Source organism: Solea senegalensis, linkage group LG5 (assembly GCF_019176455.1).
Source record: "Solea senegalensis isolate Sse05_10M linkage group LG5, IFAPA_SoseM_1, whole genome shotgun sequence".
NCBI lineage: Eukaryota > Metazoa > Chordata > Actinopteri > Pleuronectiformes > Soleidae > Solea > Solea senegalensis.
In genome coordinates this window covers 27,558,443-27,576,446 of record NC_058025.1, presented here as the reverse complement: position 1 = coordinate 27,576,446, position 18,004 = coordinate 27,558,443, and the positions used below count along the sequence as shown (strand labels likewise).

General features: G+C 40.5%; 1 protein-coding gene across 1 annotated transcript; it reads right to left on the bottom strand.

The window, feature by feature from the left end:
* Positions 1–805: 805 nt before the first annotated feature.
* LOC122769906 (dnaJ homolog subfamily B member 6-like) lies at positions 806–18,004 on the bottom strand. Its single transcript, XM_044026800.1, is given in 9 exon segments — positions 806–1,806; positions 2,229–2,320; positions 2,322–2,446; positions 2,525–2,668; positions 2,756–2,866; positions 7,615–7,680; positions 11,936–12,045; positions 16,200–16,296; positions 17,807–18,004. Coding segments are annotated over 8 exon segments (819 nt in total). The 5' UTR covers positions 16,265–16,296; positions 17,807–18,004; the 3' UTR covers positions 806–1,700.

Genomic DNA, 18,004 nt, shown 5'->3' with positions numbered 1-18,004 from the left:
GAACCCACAACTATCAAGTTGAAAGATGACTTGCTCTACCAGTGAGCAACCGTTGCCCCTGGTGGAAAAAAAGGCAAATTTGAGGCTTCATTTCTCAGAAATGATACAGTAAAATAGCTTGATAATGAGCCGTCAGCATGTCCCTGAGGTCTACTGTACCAACCATTGTCAGAACTTATGGGCCAAAGTGATTTTATTGTACAGTAAAATTGGAGTTTTCTGCCTTTTTCTGAGGAAAAAAAAGAGACAACTGAGGATTAATTTCTCAAAAATTATACAGTAAAAATGTTTGATAATGAGTGACGGAGTAGTCAGCATGCTCCCGAGATCAATTGTCAACCATTGTCAGAACTTATGGGCCAATGTGTTGTTATTATACAGTAAAAATATAAATGAATTAGGGAAAATATTTAGTTCAAAAGCTTCTGGACAATGTGACCCAATGTCTTAAAAACAGCATGATTGATTGCCCTTGTATTAGTAATGTGTTATTTTGAAAACCGGATGTGATCTCGCTCGGTATCAAACGAGCGCTGATTCTCAGCCGACTCCCAGCATTCACCGTAAGTTCGACTGCACGGGCGCACTTAAAAACGAATGACGGCTCACTTGACCGCAGTGGGAGACTATATCTATATCAATACAAGCGATATTGTTCCGTGTTATATCTCATTTAGAAATATATCGAAATATATTAAAATATAAAGATATCGCCCAGCCCTAGCTCAGAGTTAACTAACTTTTCACTAAACTGCTTTGAGGTGTGATAAAAGAAAACACTGTATTGTTGTGTGAATGCTGGAGCTGTAGTGTAAAGCATTTTAATTGGACATCAAGACGAGACAAACGCTTTAGAAATAATGACAATTACTTTTTTAAAGAGGAGAGACGAAAGGTCCAAACATACATATGTTGTGAGATAGAGAGAGCAGTAAGTTCAGCATCCTGAAAACAGGATGAAACTCAAATTTATTGGCTAACAAGGTACACAAATCTCCTTCTATATTCATATACCATTATTATAGAATGCCTTCCATCATTTATGCATCATAATGCAGCTTTAACATTAAGACTCAACATCAACAAGTGTACATGTGTAATTAAAAACAAACAATGGTATTAGAACATATAAAATTGCATAACTCATCCTAACAGCATTATGTTCTTAATTTAAAAAATAAAATAAAAATATTACTATGAAGAAGTTAAACAAAGCAGTAAACAGGAGGGGGAGATGTACCAGTTTATATATTTTTGGGAAAAAACGAATTGAGCATTTCATTTGTGTTATATATTCATGTTTTAGTGTACACAAACAGAAAGAGTGGAGTGTGTGTGGAGTGTCGTGGAAGGGGCTGCTCACATACAGTACAACAGAACAATAGTGTGGTCCCAAACACTGAAATAATAACACCAACATGAGCCAAAATATCACAACAGCTCAAATTCAGAAATGCATTAACAAAATGCATAGAAAGTCTGCAAATCCTCTGATCTGAGTCACACATGAGTCAGCAGGGCGAGGACATGAGGGCAAACGCAACGCAACCTAAATATGTACATCCAAACAATAGTAGAACACTATTAATACATTGCCTTGTTTTTGTTGTTTTTTCCCCTCTGGTTCAAAGAACTCAAGTTTATTGGTATGCTTGTGCTGAGGTAACACTCCTCCAGCAGAGGTCGCTCTTTACCCCTCTTTACTTGTGTTTCAGTCGCAGCAGTTGCTCCTTGCCGTTGACGGTGAGAGACCTCAGCTGCCCGTCCTCCTCCACCTCCACACGCTCCTGACCATTCTCCACAATCCTGCAGGTGGAGAGGAGAGAGGGAGTGAAGGTTGAAAACAAACACAGTGTAGTGGTTACACACACGTTTAATTGTTTCCTCTACCGAGAAAACAAGTGACGACAAAATAGACAAGATAACATCCTCCATACTGTGATATATGTATTTTTCTGTTATACACCGATACTTAGGCATTTACTATATTCACATATATTAAATATTAATTTAAAAAAACCCACACACACACGCATGCAGACATTTCCTACACAATGAGTACATGTGCCAGGTCTGTACAGAAATACACCAAAAACAAAGAACACTTCGCATTCAGGAAAAAACACACATGGTTCAGGAAAACACAGGTTTTCATTCATGAACTCATTTTTGTGTGCGTTGCATGCAATTACCGAGCCACATCTGATTCTGTGTGCGATGACTCTCACCTTTTAGTCGTGATCTTTCTGCCGTTGACGATCTTGGTGGAGGTGGACACTGAGCGGAAGTTGCCCACGCCTCCTCCTCCTCCATCACCTCCCAAAAGAGGTGGAGGAGAAAGAGGTGAAGCCTCCACCTCCTAGACTGCCCATTGTTGTCATGTGACCCATGTGACCCATATGACCCATGTGACCCATGTGAGCCATGGAGCCAAAGGAGCCAAAGCCTTAGATGAACAGGACAGATTGTCATTTAAACACATTTTTTTTTGTTCTTCATCTTTATGAACTGGTGTATTTTATACCTGGATCAAAAGGTGAGAATCCAGCACCAAAGGGAGGAAAACCAACAAAGCCTCCAAAAAATGTTCCTGCACGACTGTGACTGGCACGGCTTTGGTGTTGCCGACCACTGTTGAAAAACGGATCTTCACTGAAAGGATCTGCGCCTAAGAAAGCAGAAAGGTTAGGGTTCACGCCAAAAACAGATCAAATAACACAAGACTTGACAAAAATTAAAAAAGGGTTTAACTGACCAAAAAAGTCTGCAAATGGGTCCCTACCACCGAAGAATTCCCTAAACACATCTTCTGGGTTGCGGAATGTGAAGTGTTCATGGAAATGGTCTCTGTTGTGAAAGTGGCCTCCTGAAAGATCAAAGGTCATAAAACAAAAATGGTAAAGGAACGACTCGACAAGGTCTGGCTGCCTTCAAAGAGCTGGAAATCCCATCTCTAATGAGAGCTAGTCAACGTAATGCAGGGTTCACAGTGTGAACAGCTAACAAGATGCATTCAGGCAACCTCTTGAATCTCATCAGTACATCTCATGCAAACACAAAGTCCGTCCATCCATCCACCTTCTACCACGTTATCTTCCACATGAGCGTCATGGGAGGGGTCTGACTTATTATCAAAGTAAGACGATCACAAAGCTACTACAATTCATGAAGTTCAAAATCACAACAGAACCATCTGACATCCCAGTTTCACCAGCTGATTGGACCAGTGTTGTTTTCATCAACGATGACAAAATTATTTTGTTGACGCCCCTTTTTTCATGCCGATAATGAGACGGTGACAGGATGAACATCTCATGTTTGACGACGGAAATATGACGAGACATGTGTGAGTTTTCGTTGACGAGACAAAAATGGACGTAAATGTCATTGTGTGGCTTGTCAGACATTCAGAGTGCACGATATTTCTGCTTATTGTGTGCATAATCTTTGAATCAAAACCTAAAAATGACTTGGTCCGTGTTTCAAGATGATTTATACTCCTTGCCCTGGTGACACGACGCGGTCGGGGCGCACTGAGGACAGTCTGCTCCGATCGACAGTCTCGCCAGGGGCAGGTGGGCGGGAGAAGCCGCAGCGAGTGCACATGTCTGCGGCCCGGGGAAGCGGCGAGGTCCGGGCAGGTGTTCACTGTAAACCACCTTCGCCCCGAGCCCTTCCAAGCCGATCTAGAGTCGGTCGCGGCGCACCACCGGTGGAGGAAATTTCATGTCAAGCTTAAGTGTGACACTGTTGTATGATGAGGTTGGCATCAATTCATGCAAAAAACTGTTGAAAAGTTGAAATTTGGAGATTAAAGGTTTCTGCCCAAAAGTAATCTCCAAACCCCTTTTTTTTTTAAACTAAAACTGACTAAAACTTTTTTGAGTTTTCGTCGACTAAAACTATCACATATAGAAATGACTAAAACGTGACTAAAACTATCACATATAGAAATGACTAAAATGTGACTAAAACTAATTAGCGTTTTAGTCCAAAAGACTAAAACTAAGACTAGATCTAGAATGGCTGGCAAAAACAACAATGGATCGGACAGGAGCTGGACTGGGTGCACAAAACCAAAAATAACGGTGTAAAGGAAGGATTACCATCTTTAATCAGTGGTGGGCTGTCAGGGCCAGCAGAGGGCCCTGCTGGCCCTGACAGCCCAATATCAAAAAAGTATTTTTATTATTATCATTATTTTATTTTTTTTAATAATCAAATTATGTGTGTCTGAACGTGTGAATTCAATTACTTTTTTAGTATGTTATGATTATATTTCCAGAAAGAATATGGTTATTTTTTGTGAAGCTGAGCTGGATTTTTCATAAGTCATTGAATGCATCATAGCTCCGTGGACCTGCTCCAGCAGTATTGCTGGCCTTTCGTTGAAGCTGCCATTTCCTATTTGGTTATAACTTTGACTGACGTGTGTCGTCAGCCAATCAAAATTTGATGCATAGTGACAGAACGCCCCAGGCCCAGCGATGTGTCTGGCACTAGCCCCCGTTGATGTTGTCATCAACGACGTTTGAACCTTTGGCAGGTTTTGAAGTAAACTATGGCCACTGCAGTAACACCACCGATCCATCATGTTTCTGATCTCCTTCGTGTGCACTTTTCACGGCGATCGTTTGGAGAAAAGAAGGAAATTATTTCAAGAGGAAGACCTACACCGAAGAGGTACATCATTTACGGTAGTTCGAGTGTTAATGATAAATTTATAAAAAAAAAATTAGAAGTGGTGAGGACAAAACTGTTGATCATAAATAGCGCCGGGGACGTGTTCCCCCATGTAGCCGACACCTACACTTATCTGGAAGCTTGTTTTTGTGTCATATAGTGGCTTGTGAAATTGCGGTTGCTGAGTGACATAATGGAAGATTTGGTGGTAATGATGCAGTAGCCTATAGATGCGCAGTGGTGTGCGTGTGCGCTATGGTTGTTGCAGATCAACTGTCTAGTGAATATAGTGCATAATAGTGTGTTTTGTATGTGGTTTTGTTTGCACGTTTTTTTTTGTTTGTTTTTTAACTGAAGGCCCTGACTGAAACCCCACGGTACTCTACTGTTTATAATTATTACTAAAACGCTATTTATCCTTCCAGCTCCTCCTGTCCTGTCAGTAAGGTAAAAAAAAAAAAAGTATGAGAGTCCCAAATACAACGGTAAAAAGTTAATAGTATCCAAACCTAATGATTGGTGCAGGTAGGTGGATAACCAACATGTGCACACGCATTACCGTCTTCTGATTCTTCCTTAAAGGGGACATATTATACCCAATTTCCCCAATTAAAATAGTTCCCTGGTGTCCTAATGAACATGTCTGTTACATGCTTTGGTCAAAATACCATAAGGATGAAGCACCATAGCAGTTCAATAACCCTGCTAAACCCACCCCTGTCAGAACGCTCTGTTTTGTGCATGGTCCCTTTAAATGCAAATGATACAAAGGCAAACACACACTCACTTCTCCCAGGGGGTTTCTGATTTGTCTTCTTTACAGCGCTCACTCGCTCAGCTCCATTTCTCTCCCCCTCCCTCCACTAGTTCTCTGACAATATCAACATGGCAGCGTGCGTGGAAAACAGCGAGAGTGCCGTCACAGGAAGTGTTAAAAACACTTCGGGACAGCACCGCTGATCGCCACCTCTGATCGCCAGTGGCGAGCTGTATAAACTGCCACTGTATGTGACTGTATCAGACTGAGTCTGTGCTCCGGAGCTGGTGATCAGCGGTGCTGTCCCTCAGTCTTTTTAACTGATTTTCACAGAGAGTGCCGTCACAGGAAGAGACCTCCGACACATGGATACTTAGGGACAGCACCGCTGATCGCCAGTGGCAAGCTGCATAAACTGCCGCTGTATGTGACTGTATGAGACTGAGTCTGTGCTCCGGTCATGGAGGACGTACTGAACAAATATTTTTAATTAGGACGTGTCAGAATGGTCAGTTATGAGCTCTATTTGACCTTTTCTTAAAAATGTGTGTGTTTGTCAGTGTTGGGAACGTTACTTTAAAAAAGTAATTTGTTACAGTTACTCACTACTTGTTCCAAAAAGTAACTGAGTTAGTAACTGAATTACTCTATAATAAAAGTAACTTGTTACCAGGGAAAGTAACTATTTGCATTACTGTTAAAAAAATATGTCAAATATATATGTCAAAGAATTTGGATTTTTTTGTGTAGTTTTCACAAGACAGTTGAAATGAGTAGAACATATTTATTGCACGCCGACAGACAGCAAGATGTTTATCCTGCACTTCAAGTATCATCTTTGTAAGAAAGGTAAACAGTTACACCATATAAAGTGCATTTAACTCTAGCAAATTAAACCAAACTCTCTCAACCTGAGACAACAAAAGTAAACTTTTAAACAACAAAAAAGTGTGTTTAGCTCTGTAGTCTTATTCTTAATTAAATAAATCAAACTCAATAATCGGTGTTTTTGGCAACTAACTTTGTAGATGTGTGTGCCATTGTGAGATGCTCCATTAAATTAGAATTGCTTACAACGGAGTTTTTGCTCACATAATGTACACATTACATGTACGTTCTTGCCTTTGATCACAATGAACTTGAAGTGATTTTATCGCCATAAACAATGAAAATGGCAACTTTACATCGGAATCCTGACTCGCCATCTCTGCTGCTTCATCGATTCTCTGTTTAGCTGTTTGTGTGTGTGTGTGTGTGTGTGTGTGGCGCGTATGCTGGAATGCGTGAAACGTTACTCTGCCTTGGTCAATCATAATCGCTTACCTCGTTATTAACCCGCCTCCTCACTAGCTGTGAGCCAGGGGTGCGTTGGATTACACAGTTTATTCAATCAATGCATAGTGACGCACCGCATTTTACGTCCAGTAACGTTAACGGCGCTGTAGCGACGGGAAAAGTAATTAGTTAGATTACCCCGTTACAGAAAAAATAACGCCGTTACCTAACGCTGTTCTTTTAAACAGCGTTTGTACGTCGGTGAAATGAGGTTGCTAACTAAATACGGCGAACACTGGCCGCAGTCTGATGCAAAATGATCCGAACACACGTTTGCTGACTTTATCCGGCACATTAGCTTCATATATAAAATCCTCTGAGGCCGGAAGTTTGTGTAAAACACTGGGCACCACTGTGCAGTCACCAACAGCACACTTGTCCCTCCGCGTTGACATAATACCGCTCTTCCTCCCTCACCTGCACTCTCGCAGGGACAAGGTGGAGCTAAGGTGGAGCTCTCGAAGTAAACTTACTGGTGGAATTCACGGTGAAATGCGCATGCTGCCGTCATAAGCGCAGGGAATTCAACATTGTGTTTTATCGCCTATACTTACACTAAGGGGGAACACGAAAAAAGGACTGAGTATTCTTTTTCCACACTTTGGCGACTGGTAGGGCCTCCAGGGTCCCAAATAAAAGTATTGAAATGGTTAAAAAGTTGATTTTGCATAATATGTCCCCTAACTTGAAGTTCTTCAACAAAGCATATGTGCTGGAGTTGAGTGGACAAGAACCATTAATCAGCTCAATGCCATGTCTCATACATACTGTAGATTCTCCTAGAGTCAAACAAAAACAATCACACAAACACATAAATAAAAAAAACGGTTGCCAATCACCTCTTCCTCCATTATTCCCAGTCAGTCCCTCTTTGCCATATCGATCATATATGCTCCTCTTGTTGGCTGCAAGAGAAAAGACAAACACCTTTGAGCAACTGCGACAATCTGACACCATTTTCCTGTTTCTGGTTAACTATTATGAGTCGTGTCTTAATATTATGAGTCGTGTCAGGGCTGCATCCTCCAATTAACGAGCGTGGAAGTCAGACACAGAGATGAGACGGTCCAATTCCCATTCTTCTTCTCCTCTTCTGACAGGCTGTTCAATGAGCGGTTAAATGTTGCTCTCCACAGGTTGAAGTAGGGAATCACAGTACTTTCCTTCCCCTAGAAGCCTGACTGTTGGTTTTACCCTTAATCAGCAAAACATCCTAAAAATCAGATACATTTACATTTATCTGATTTATCTAATTTATCTGAAAAAAATATAACTAAAATATATTTCATTTTTCAACACAGCTATAGCATGTTTTTGTTTTAGCTAGTTCCATTTTTGTGTTAATTAGTTTTGTACTAGAGAGAAACTAGAGATGCATAAATGCAAGCACTGGTGTATGATGCATCTCAGACTGAGAGACAAACAAGTACAATTATTTCCCTTAAATGCTACCAACCTGGAGTGTGATGAACACGTGAACTTATCTCTTCACAGATTTATAATTTGAACAATAAATCTAAATCTTGCTCAGGTGGGGTGGGGACTTCCCTTTCCACTTTTCCACGGGCTCCCCCACAACACAATATTATATATGTAAGTCAACTTTAGAATTATTAATTATACACAGCAGATCATTTTGGACATGAGGTATTAGAACCAACAACCAAAGGTTTGACCAGGTCAAATAAACCTGGTTAAGATTCTTAAAGGTGACATAGAATGCTTGTATCACAGTTATATGTTAGTTATGGAGGTCTACTTAGATATATTAACTTGTTTTCATGGTTATAAACCTCCTAGTCGCTGCAAATGAGCCGATCAAAATATCTCCTCAATGACGCTCTCGTCAGCTGCGCTGTTTCAGACCAAAATCACACCCCAGAACGTGGACTGTGTTGTGATTGGCCAGCCAACGAGAGCTTTCCCGCTGTCCTGTGATTGGCCAGGTACCTGGAAGTGACATAATTGGTAGGCCAGCTCTCAAATACACAGCTCCCCCTCTGGCACGGTGGATGCTCTGCATCTCAGCAGCTACAACGAGAGTAGTTCTTCTTCTTCTGCGGTTGAATGTACGCAACCGGATGTGCTCGGGCTAGTGCCCGCACCAGGAGGCGCTACAGTGGTGAGAGGAGTGGTGAGGTATACTGATGAATGACAACATCAACCTACGGAAGTTCCGATCCACTTCTCAGAGCCCAGGAAAACAATAAAACCCTATTTTCTCAGCAGTGGCTGAACTGTTTGTTCTGAAATTTTAGGGTTTCATAAACGAGGTAATGACGCAGATACACACACAAACACAGCATTAATTGGAGCTTCCAGTCTATGTCGCCATTAAGTCTTCTCTTTAATCAACAACAACAACAACCTCAGTTCCGAGCTCAGAGCAAAGCTAGCTGAGCTACGGCTCGGGAGGACACCGGACTGGCGTAGCAGATTGCGGCGGGGAGACGGCAAGAGGAAGCGGCATGAGCGGAAACAGAAGCGGGGAAAGTGGGGAGGCCTTCTAGCTAGGCTAAAGGCTAACGCCAACAGACCACCGATCACTGGACAATAAAATGGACCTTCTTCGACTGAGGCTGGGGGTCTCCAGAGAGATGGGGATTTGTGATGCGTTATGCTTCACGGAAACGTGGCTTACTAACAACATGCCGGACTCAGCCTTCCAGATCGACGGCTTGCTACTCTTCCGTGCCGACCGCAACCAGCTAACGGGAAAGACCCGCGGGGGTGGAGTCTGCGCCTATGTTAACAAACGTTGGTGCACAAACTGTACTTTGGTGCAAAGCTACTGCTCCGAGGCAATAGAGCATATGACTGTTAAGTGCCGGCCACACTATCTGCCTCGGGAGTTTACGGCGGTGTTCGTCATGGTTGTTTACATCCCACCGGATGCTAAAGCTAACGATGCATTAGTGGAGCTGCACAACAACATCAGCTCGCTACAGAACAAGCACCCGGAGGCTTTTTACGTGGTAGCTGGAGACTTCAACACGTACACAAGACAGACATCCTGCCCAAATTCCACCAGCACGTCACGTTTCTTCATATAATTGTATTATTATTATTTTGTGGATTAAAGAGAATAGTTATGAAGCTTAACCAGGTTTATTTGACCTTACTTTGACCTGGTCAAACCTGCGTTTGTTCTAATATTTCATGTTCAAAATGATCTGCTGTGAATAATCAGACTTGTTAAACTATTGTTGTATAATAAAATACAAAAGAAATTATATTTTAATGCTTTGGGGAAAATCTTTTATGTAGCCAACATTTTAATGATGCATTTACACAATTTGCAGCATTAATTCAGTGAAAATCTCTTTCATAAACAAGCAAAATTGGTATGGAAACTGAAATACTTATCGGATCAAATAACTGAATACGAGGGATGCACGATATATCGGCATTAATATTGTTATCGGCCGATGTTCGTCATTTTTTAACATAACGGCATCAGTCCAATGAGTAAAACTGTGCCGATTTTAACAACCAATGTTTATACCCGTCTAACTGCTGTTCGTGTATGTGTGTCGGGAAGAGGAGGCCATGTGGCATTTGTTTGGGCATATGAAAGCGTCAGTGACGCAAGCGCAGCACAAGGTGTGTGTGTGTGTGTGTTGAGGAGAGAGAACGTCAGTGGTTTGGCCGATTTTTCAGGGTGTCAATAGAAGATACGCGAAAAGCATTATGCAACACTTGCAAAGTCGAGGTAATGCGAGGAGGGTTCCGCGTCAAGTCATTCAATACCACAAATTTGATTATGTCATTTGAAAAACCGCCACCCAGAAGTACACAAACAGCGGCAGGAAGCTAACGCTAGTAACATTAGGCAGACAAAAAAGAAAGCAGTGCAGCTGTGATTCGACCAAAGGAAGACATTGGCCAGGGCAATAATAATCTGCCATAATCTTTTATTATGGCAGCTCTTAGCAGAGCTTATCAGGTATTGTTTCTCATATCTGTTGTGTAGTTTTATTGTGAAGGGAAGTGGCGCGGTTGTTGTTGCCGGGAGGAAGTGTTGTTGACTTTATTTACGTACCCAGTATAGACGCCCTTATCTCGGTTACAGTAACTTTGGCAGGGTATTATTTTTATTTATGTTCATGTTTGTAATTTATGATCCAAACTTTCTCACAGGGGTTTAGTGAGTTGAGGGAGTTAAACTGTACTTTAATTTAGTTACACACTTGCTACAAGTGGTAAAGGTTTCTAAAAACCTTTACTTGTAGTTGGTTACTTGTGTCCTATGTGACCTTGTTATTTGAAGGTAAAACATGTTTTGAAAATAAAGGAAGACATTAAAAAATTCAGCTTGCATGATTTTCATTCTGTACAAACTTTTATCATCTCAGAAACTTTTTTTTTAAAACATATATCGATATCGGTAGATATCAGTTATTGGCCATAGCAGCAATATTAATATCGGATATCGGTATCGGCGGAAATAGTCATATCGGTGCATCCCTACTGAATACTGAGTGGAATCGGGAACTCAGCAGTTATACCCAGTCCTAGTTACAACCAGCAGGGTCACTGAAGAGGAACAGGGGCCTGCTGCAAGGAAGTAGAATTAAGATATCCAGGAAATGTGAGAAAGCGGGTCTTAAATTATGCTACTAAGTTCATCCTGACTTTGTCCGTTGCACAGACGTCATATCTGGACAAAGGTCAAACCAGATGTTACTTATCCTGGTAAATGCACAACAGAAATGGAGAAAACGTGCGTCACCAAGTGAACAGCTTATAATGAAAACTTATAAGAGATGAAACACTTTATACATAAAAGACGACACATTGACATTTTTAATAAGATCCAGAGAAAAAGTCTGACTGAACCTTGGACGACTGAACAAAATAACTTATACTGTTCTGTACTGTAAACTGGATTTCATGTAAGAGATATCCTAAAGTCGTCATTGTTCGGTGTGATTCTTGATTGCTCCTTGGTGATGCTGTCTGATCAATCAGTGGACGGCCTTACACATACTATCAGCTCAGTTCGGTCAGGTACTAAAAAAGTGCCAGGTACTACCGCTAATGGAAAAGCAAAAAAGTCTTGCCAGGACCATGTAGTGGAAAGGCAGCATTAGCTTCAATATATTAACTCTGCAGTGTCCTGTTTGTTTTCAGTTGTGTATAGACACTATTCATACAGACCGTCTGACAGGACTTCATAAGCCTCGGACAGCTCCTTGAACTTCTTCTCAGCCTCATCCTTGTTCTCTGGGTTTTTATCAGGGTGCCACCTCAGTGCTAACTTTCTGTACCTGCACACACACAAAAAACAAAGGATTCCATGCTTAAGTTTATTTAGCGGTCACAATACTACAGGGATATCACCAGAATCAACAGTTCTGTTAGTGTTTGATGCAAAAATTCTGAAAACGTGATGGTAAATATTTACAGATGAAGGATGGAGTGTAGCTCCAGTAACAGCTCTGTCAGACTAGCTGAAAAGCCAAGAAGTAAGAGTATTGTATGGATGTATTTAGAGCTTGGCGATATGGCTTAAAAACAAGATCTCAGATTTTCTCACACTTAATTTTCTAACTAACTTTCTTTTTGCTCCTTAAAAACAAACTACAAAAGCAAAATACAAGCAAATTAAAGCAAAACAGTAAATATACAACAAAAACATTCACCTATAATATTGCACCGACACAAGTAGGTGCGTTTCATTGTTTACTTCGAGAGCTCTGCATGGATGAGAACCGCTTCCAAGCGTGCATGACAAGCTGAGTTAACAGTGAACTCGTCCCAGATCATAGGCTGAAGAAACAGCCAGAGTAAGAGAAATGCTTACGTTGTGAAAACAATAGAACGTTCATTGATCATATCTCGAGTCAATATCAAAGTAAAATAATTATGACAGCTTGTTTGTTTAGGTAGAAATGTATACCTTTAAAGAGGAAATTCAATAAAAAATTTAAAAAAAAATTTATTGCCCAACCTAGATGTACTACATTCTTGAGATGGATTGGCAGGGGCGATAACTAAGGGAGGGGGATACTTCAAACGTAGCCAAGAACCTGGGTAAGTTTTTATTAAACAACATATTACACTTTCTATTATGTTCTGTTTGTGTACTTAACTTTTATAATGTTCAACAGTTTTATTATGTTTCAGTAGGGGTTCATCATTGTGATGTTGCATTTTTTGTGACTGTAGTACTGATCTGTTTATCGAGAATGTGTATTTCTACTGGTATTGGTTACAGCTACTAAATTACATCGTATCAGTCGAACACCTTGCCACAGGTTTTGAAGGGTAGGTGCCTGGATGTTAGGATGGGACTTTTATACAGTGTATTTTATATAGTGGCAAAACTCCACCTGAATCATTGTTGCCTTGCCTATTTTTGCGTGTTGACTTCATTTTTGTATTTCTCTGTGTCTTGTTCTTTGTTTTCTCAGTCTTTCAAATTACTGACTGGAAGTTTTGCACAAGATGAACATTATCAACAAAATTCTTAATTGTCAAATAATCAATTGTCGATTAATTATGCCCATCCCTACTAATGACTACAACACTAGGCTAATTAAGATGCTACCTCCTTGACTTCTATGATGGCGCCCTCTAGAATTGTTATTTTTTACGTTCATTTATTTTGCTCAGTGAAGAAAATGTATATCTACATCTGTGGCAACATGAGTATGAAAAATATTGACAGCAAACAAGTTTTATTCTTTATCCCCTTGTTTGTTTTAGTTTCTTGCTTTTTCATGTAACTTGTCAAAATAAAAAAGGACACAGAGCAGCTGATGCTCCATGATTACTCTCTCACATGATATACACCTCATGTGTATTAAGTTGCTGCTAATGCTAAACTTCCCTGCTAATGCAACAAACAAATAGGCCACATGGTGTTTTTTATTATGAAGCAGACAGGAACACAGTATTTATCACACACACACACACACACACGAGTCTGGTGTCTCAAAACACCACATATTTTGTCAATGAATAAGACAGCTGCAGGAATTAAACTACAGAAGTTGTTACTCACACATCCACGCAATAATGATGAAATTCAAGTTCAGCTTTCTTCAGTTTCAACTCAACTCCAATTCAATTAGCCGTGATTTAAGGTCAATAATGTCACACTGTCCCAAAAAATAGTTAGGCTGTAACATTGATATAATTATTATGTTTGTTAACCTGCGTAGACAGATGGGGAGCAATAATAAGAACAGAGGAGACAGGAAGGAATCTGGATGTGGAGTGACTCAGGCCGGCTTAGTATTAAAAGACTGGGGTCTTGGTAACATAATACTTTAAAGAGGACATATTATGCAAAATCAACTTTTTAACCATTTTAATACTTATATTTGGGACTCTGCAGGCCCTACCAGTCGCCAAAGTGTGGAAAAAGACTACTCAGTAATGTTTTCGTGGTCCCCCTAGTCTAAGTATAGGCGATAAAACACTCAATGTTGAATTCCCTGCGCTTCCACCTTAGCTCCACCTTAGCTCCACCTAAGCTCCACCTAAGCTCCACCTAAGCTCCACCTAAGCTCCACCTTGTCCCTGCGAGGGAGGAAGAGCGGTATTATGTCAACGAGGAGGGACAAGTGTGCTGTTCGTGGCTGCACAGTGGAGCACAGTGTTTTACACAAACTTCCAGCCTCAGAGGATTTGTGTGTCCAGTGGATAAATTTTATATATGAAGCTAATGTGTCGGATAAAGTCAGCAAACGTGTGTTCGCACCACTTCGCATCAGACTGCGGCCAGCAGTCGCCATATTTAGTCAGCAAACGTATTTCACCGACGTACAAACACACACATGTGTCCTTTTTAAGAAAAGGACACATAGAGCTCAAAACTGACCATTCCGTCATGTCCTAATTAAAAATATTTGTTCAGTACGTCCTCCATGACCAGAGCACAGACTCAGTCTGATACAGTCACATACAGCAGCAGTTTGTGCAGCTCGCCGCTGACGATCAGTGGTGGCGGTCAGCGGTGCTCTGCCTAAGTATCCATGTGTCGAAGGTCTCTTCCTGTGACGGCACTCTGTGAAAAGACTTAAGGACAGCACCGCTGATCGGCGAGCTGTCTAAACTGCCGCTGTATGTGACTGTATGCTCCAGAGACCTTGCCACCGCTGATCGCAAGCGGCATAAACTTCCGCTGTATGTGACTGATCGCCAGCTCCGGAGCATACAGTCACCGGCTGATACAGTCACATACAGCGGCAGTTTATTCAGCTCGCCGTGCGCTGCTGGCGATCAGCAGTGGCGATTAGCGCTGCTGTCCCTAAGTGATCTAACTGATTTACAGTTCGGCACTGCTCGGCTCGATCCTTATGTAGGCACTCTCGCTGTTTTCTGCGCATGCTGCCACGTTGATATTGTCAGAGAACTAGTGGAGGGAAGGGGAGACAAATGGAGCAGAGGGAACAGAAGCTGAGCGAGTGAGCGCTGTAAAGAGGACAAATCAGAAACCCCCTGGAAGAAGTGGGTGTGTGTTTGCCTGTGTCTCATTTGCATATAAAAGGGACCATGCACAAAACCGAGCGCTCTGAAAGGGGCGGGTTTAGCAGGGTTATTGAACTGCTATGATGCTACATCCTTATGGTATTTTGACCAAACCATGTCACTGACATGTTCATTAGGACACCAGGTAACTATTTTAATTGGGGAAATAGGGTATAATATGTCCCCTTTAAATGCAAATAATCTGACATGAAACAATAATTCCTTCAGTTTCAATATGGTTAATTAGAGCTAATTAATAAAAAAAAAGGAATGACAATTCAAGTATTCTAAAGGGCTTATTCTTTATTTAAGTACTCATCATATCCACAGTATAGACTCAGAGGAAATGCTGATCTGTGCAGCTTTATAGCCAGATAAAAGGGAAGTATGGCTGCATGAGGTACCACTCATAGTCAAAACACTGAGGTTTGCTCTCACTGAAAACTTGGCACCCAGCAGTATGTACAGAAAATGAAGATATTCTCAAATGTTTTGTCTTGTCTTGTCCACAAACCAAAAGGAAGTACTTTGATGTATTTGTTATATGGAGCAAATAACCAAGAAAAAAACTTTCAAGCTGCTAAAACATTAAATCTGAGAACTTGTTTTAATTATTAAAAAATACTCAAACCAATGAATCCATTATCAGAATATTTGCCAAGCAATTTAGTTATCAACTAATTGATTCATTGTTGCAGCCCTACTGTACACCATTGTGGAATGAATACTATATTTGGGCTGCAACTATTTATTTATTTATTTTCAATATTGAATAACATCCATGACTACTGAAATAGTTGTTTTGTCCATGAGAGCCCTATTTCAAATACCAAAATCACACAAATAAAATAAAAACATATTTGAACTTACTGATTCGAACTGTTTCTGATTGCTGCTAACAGTTTGAGAACTTCACAGCAGAGAAGAAAAACAAACGACTTACGCTTTCTTTATGTCATCTGCAGACGCCTCTCTTCTCACACCTAACACCTGATAATAGTCCACCATGATGAATGGATGAATGGAGAAACTTCAACGAGCTTAATGAATATGAAAACAGAGAGAGAGAGGAATTAACATACTATTTTGCATCCTCATGTCACAGCAGATGTAGATATACATTTTCTTCATTATAATTATTATTATTATTATTATTATAAGTAATAAATATTAAAATAAAATGACTGGAGATGACGCAAGCATAGAAGCCAAGGGGCGTAGCAGCTGTTTAAGTCATTAGTCATATTGGGAGATCTTGGCGTGTTTGCTGATATCCGACAAGACATTTTAAACGTCCTCTGATACTGATATAATACCTATAGAATTGTGCATCTGCATATTTTATGATGGTGTAAAGAGATAAACCAAGATCTTCACTGCACCGATAACGTGGCTATCGAATAGATTGAATAGACAAATTAATGTTTAGATCATGAGGTCCTGAAATGATTGGAAAGATGTAGGCTACCCTGTGTGGCACTTGAATCACTAAACTATATTCTAGTGAGCTAAACAACATTTTCAGGTTACTCAGGAGAAATAGCAATGATTTCCCACATTCATGATTAGATGGAAATTTGACATGAACAATTTATTGTGAGTGTTTTTTTATGCAACATGCAACAATATTTTGGATGGCTCAATACCACCTTGAGTATCAATACTGATTTTTGTGCTGATGCATTACTACCAAACCATAACCAGCCATTTCAAAATCTTCATGCTCAAACTGTAACAACTATTCTTCTCCCATACATGACTCAGTAAATTGATGCAGCTTTATAATTTGCATTTTTGGCCATGCTTAGTGAAGCATTATATTATATTTATTGACTTGGGCTTGTGTAGGATATGAATGAATAAATAAAAGTGTGGTTTATATATTATTATATTATATAATCGTATATAATCGATATGTCAATTAGTTTCTCGATTAATCGTTAAGTTGTTTGCTTCATAAAATGTCAGAGAAAAAAAAAATCAATGTCTTGCTTGGTCCACAAACCAAAATTATTCTGTTTTAATCATTTATCTGTCGTATGGAGCAAACAATCCAGAAAATGTTGAGAAGCTCAAAGTCTGAGAGATTATTTTCATTACTTCAATGATTGGTGATTGATGATAATTCATTTGGTGATGATAATATTCGATTAATCATTGCAGCCCTAGACTAATTTTTTTAACCTGTGTCAGTCCCATCGCGACTCAACATGAAAAGATGAAAGTGGCACAGCTGATTCACCTGTACACCGACCAGTACTTTGACCATGGGGGCACAGTGCTCACAGTCAGCCGCTTGCGTCTTTATTAATGTAAACCTCGAGGACGTAAGAAGCCAGAATGTAACTCGTCGTTGCTATACAACCTAACCGAGAGTCTGTGTGGCCTGTCGTTCACATTGGAGTAAACATTATCACTGCGGGGCTTTTGTCACTGTCGTTAGCTGCTCTTCTGCGCGCATTAGAGCCCGACACAGGCTGCTTAGAGCATTAGCTTAGCGGTAAACAATAACCATCATTAGCCACATTAGCTGCGCTAGCAAGCACTTACCGACTTCGAGTGGAGCTTTCCGTGGTGTGAGCACAAATGTAGGACAAAGACCGTATGTTACTGAGGAAGCGGCATAACTACGTAGGTTTACCCATGGTCAACAGCAATAGCAACATCTTAATTAATCAGCTGCAGCTCGGATTCTTGGCTTACGCTCTACTGACCTGCTTCTCTCCGCCCTTTTTTCTCTTCTGGCTG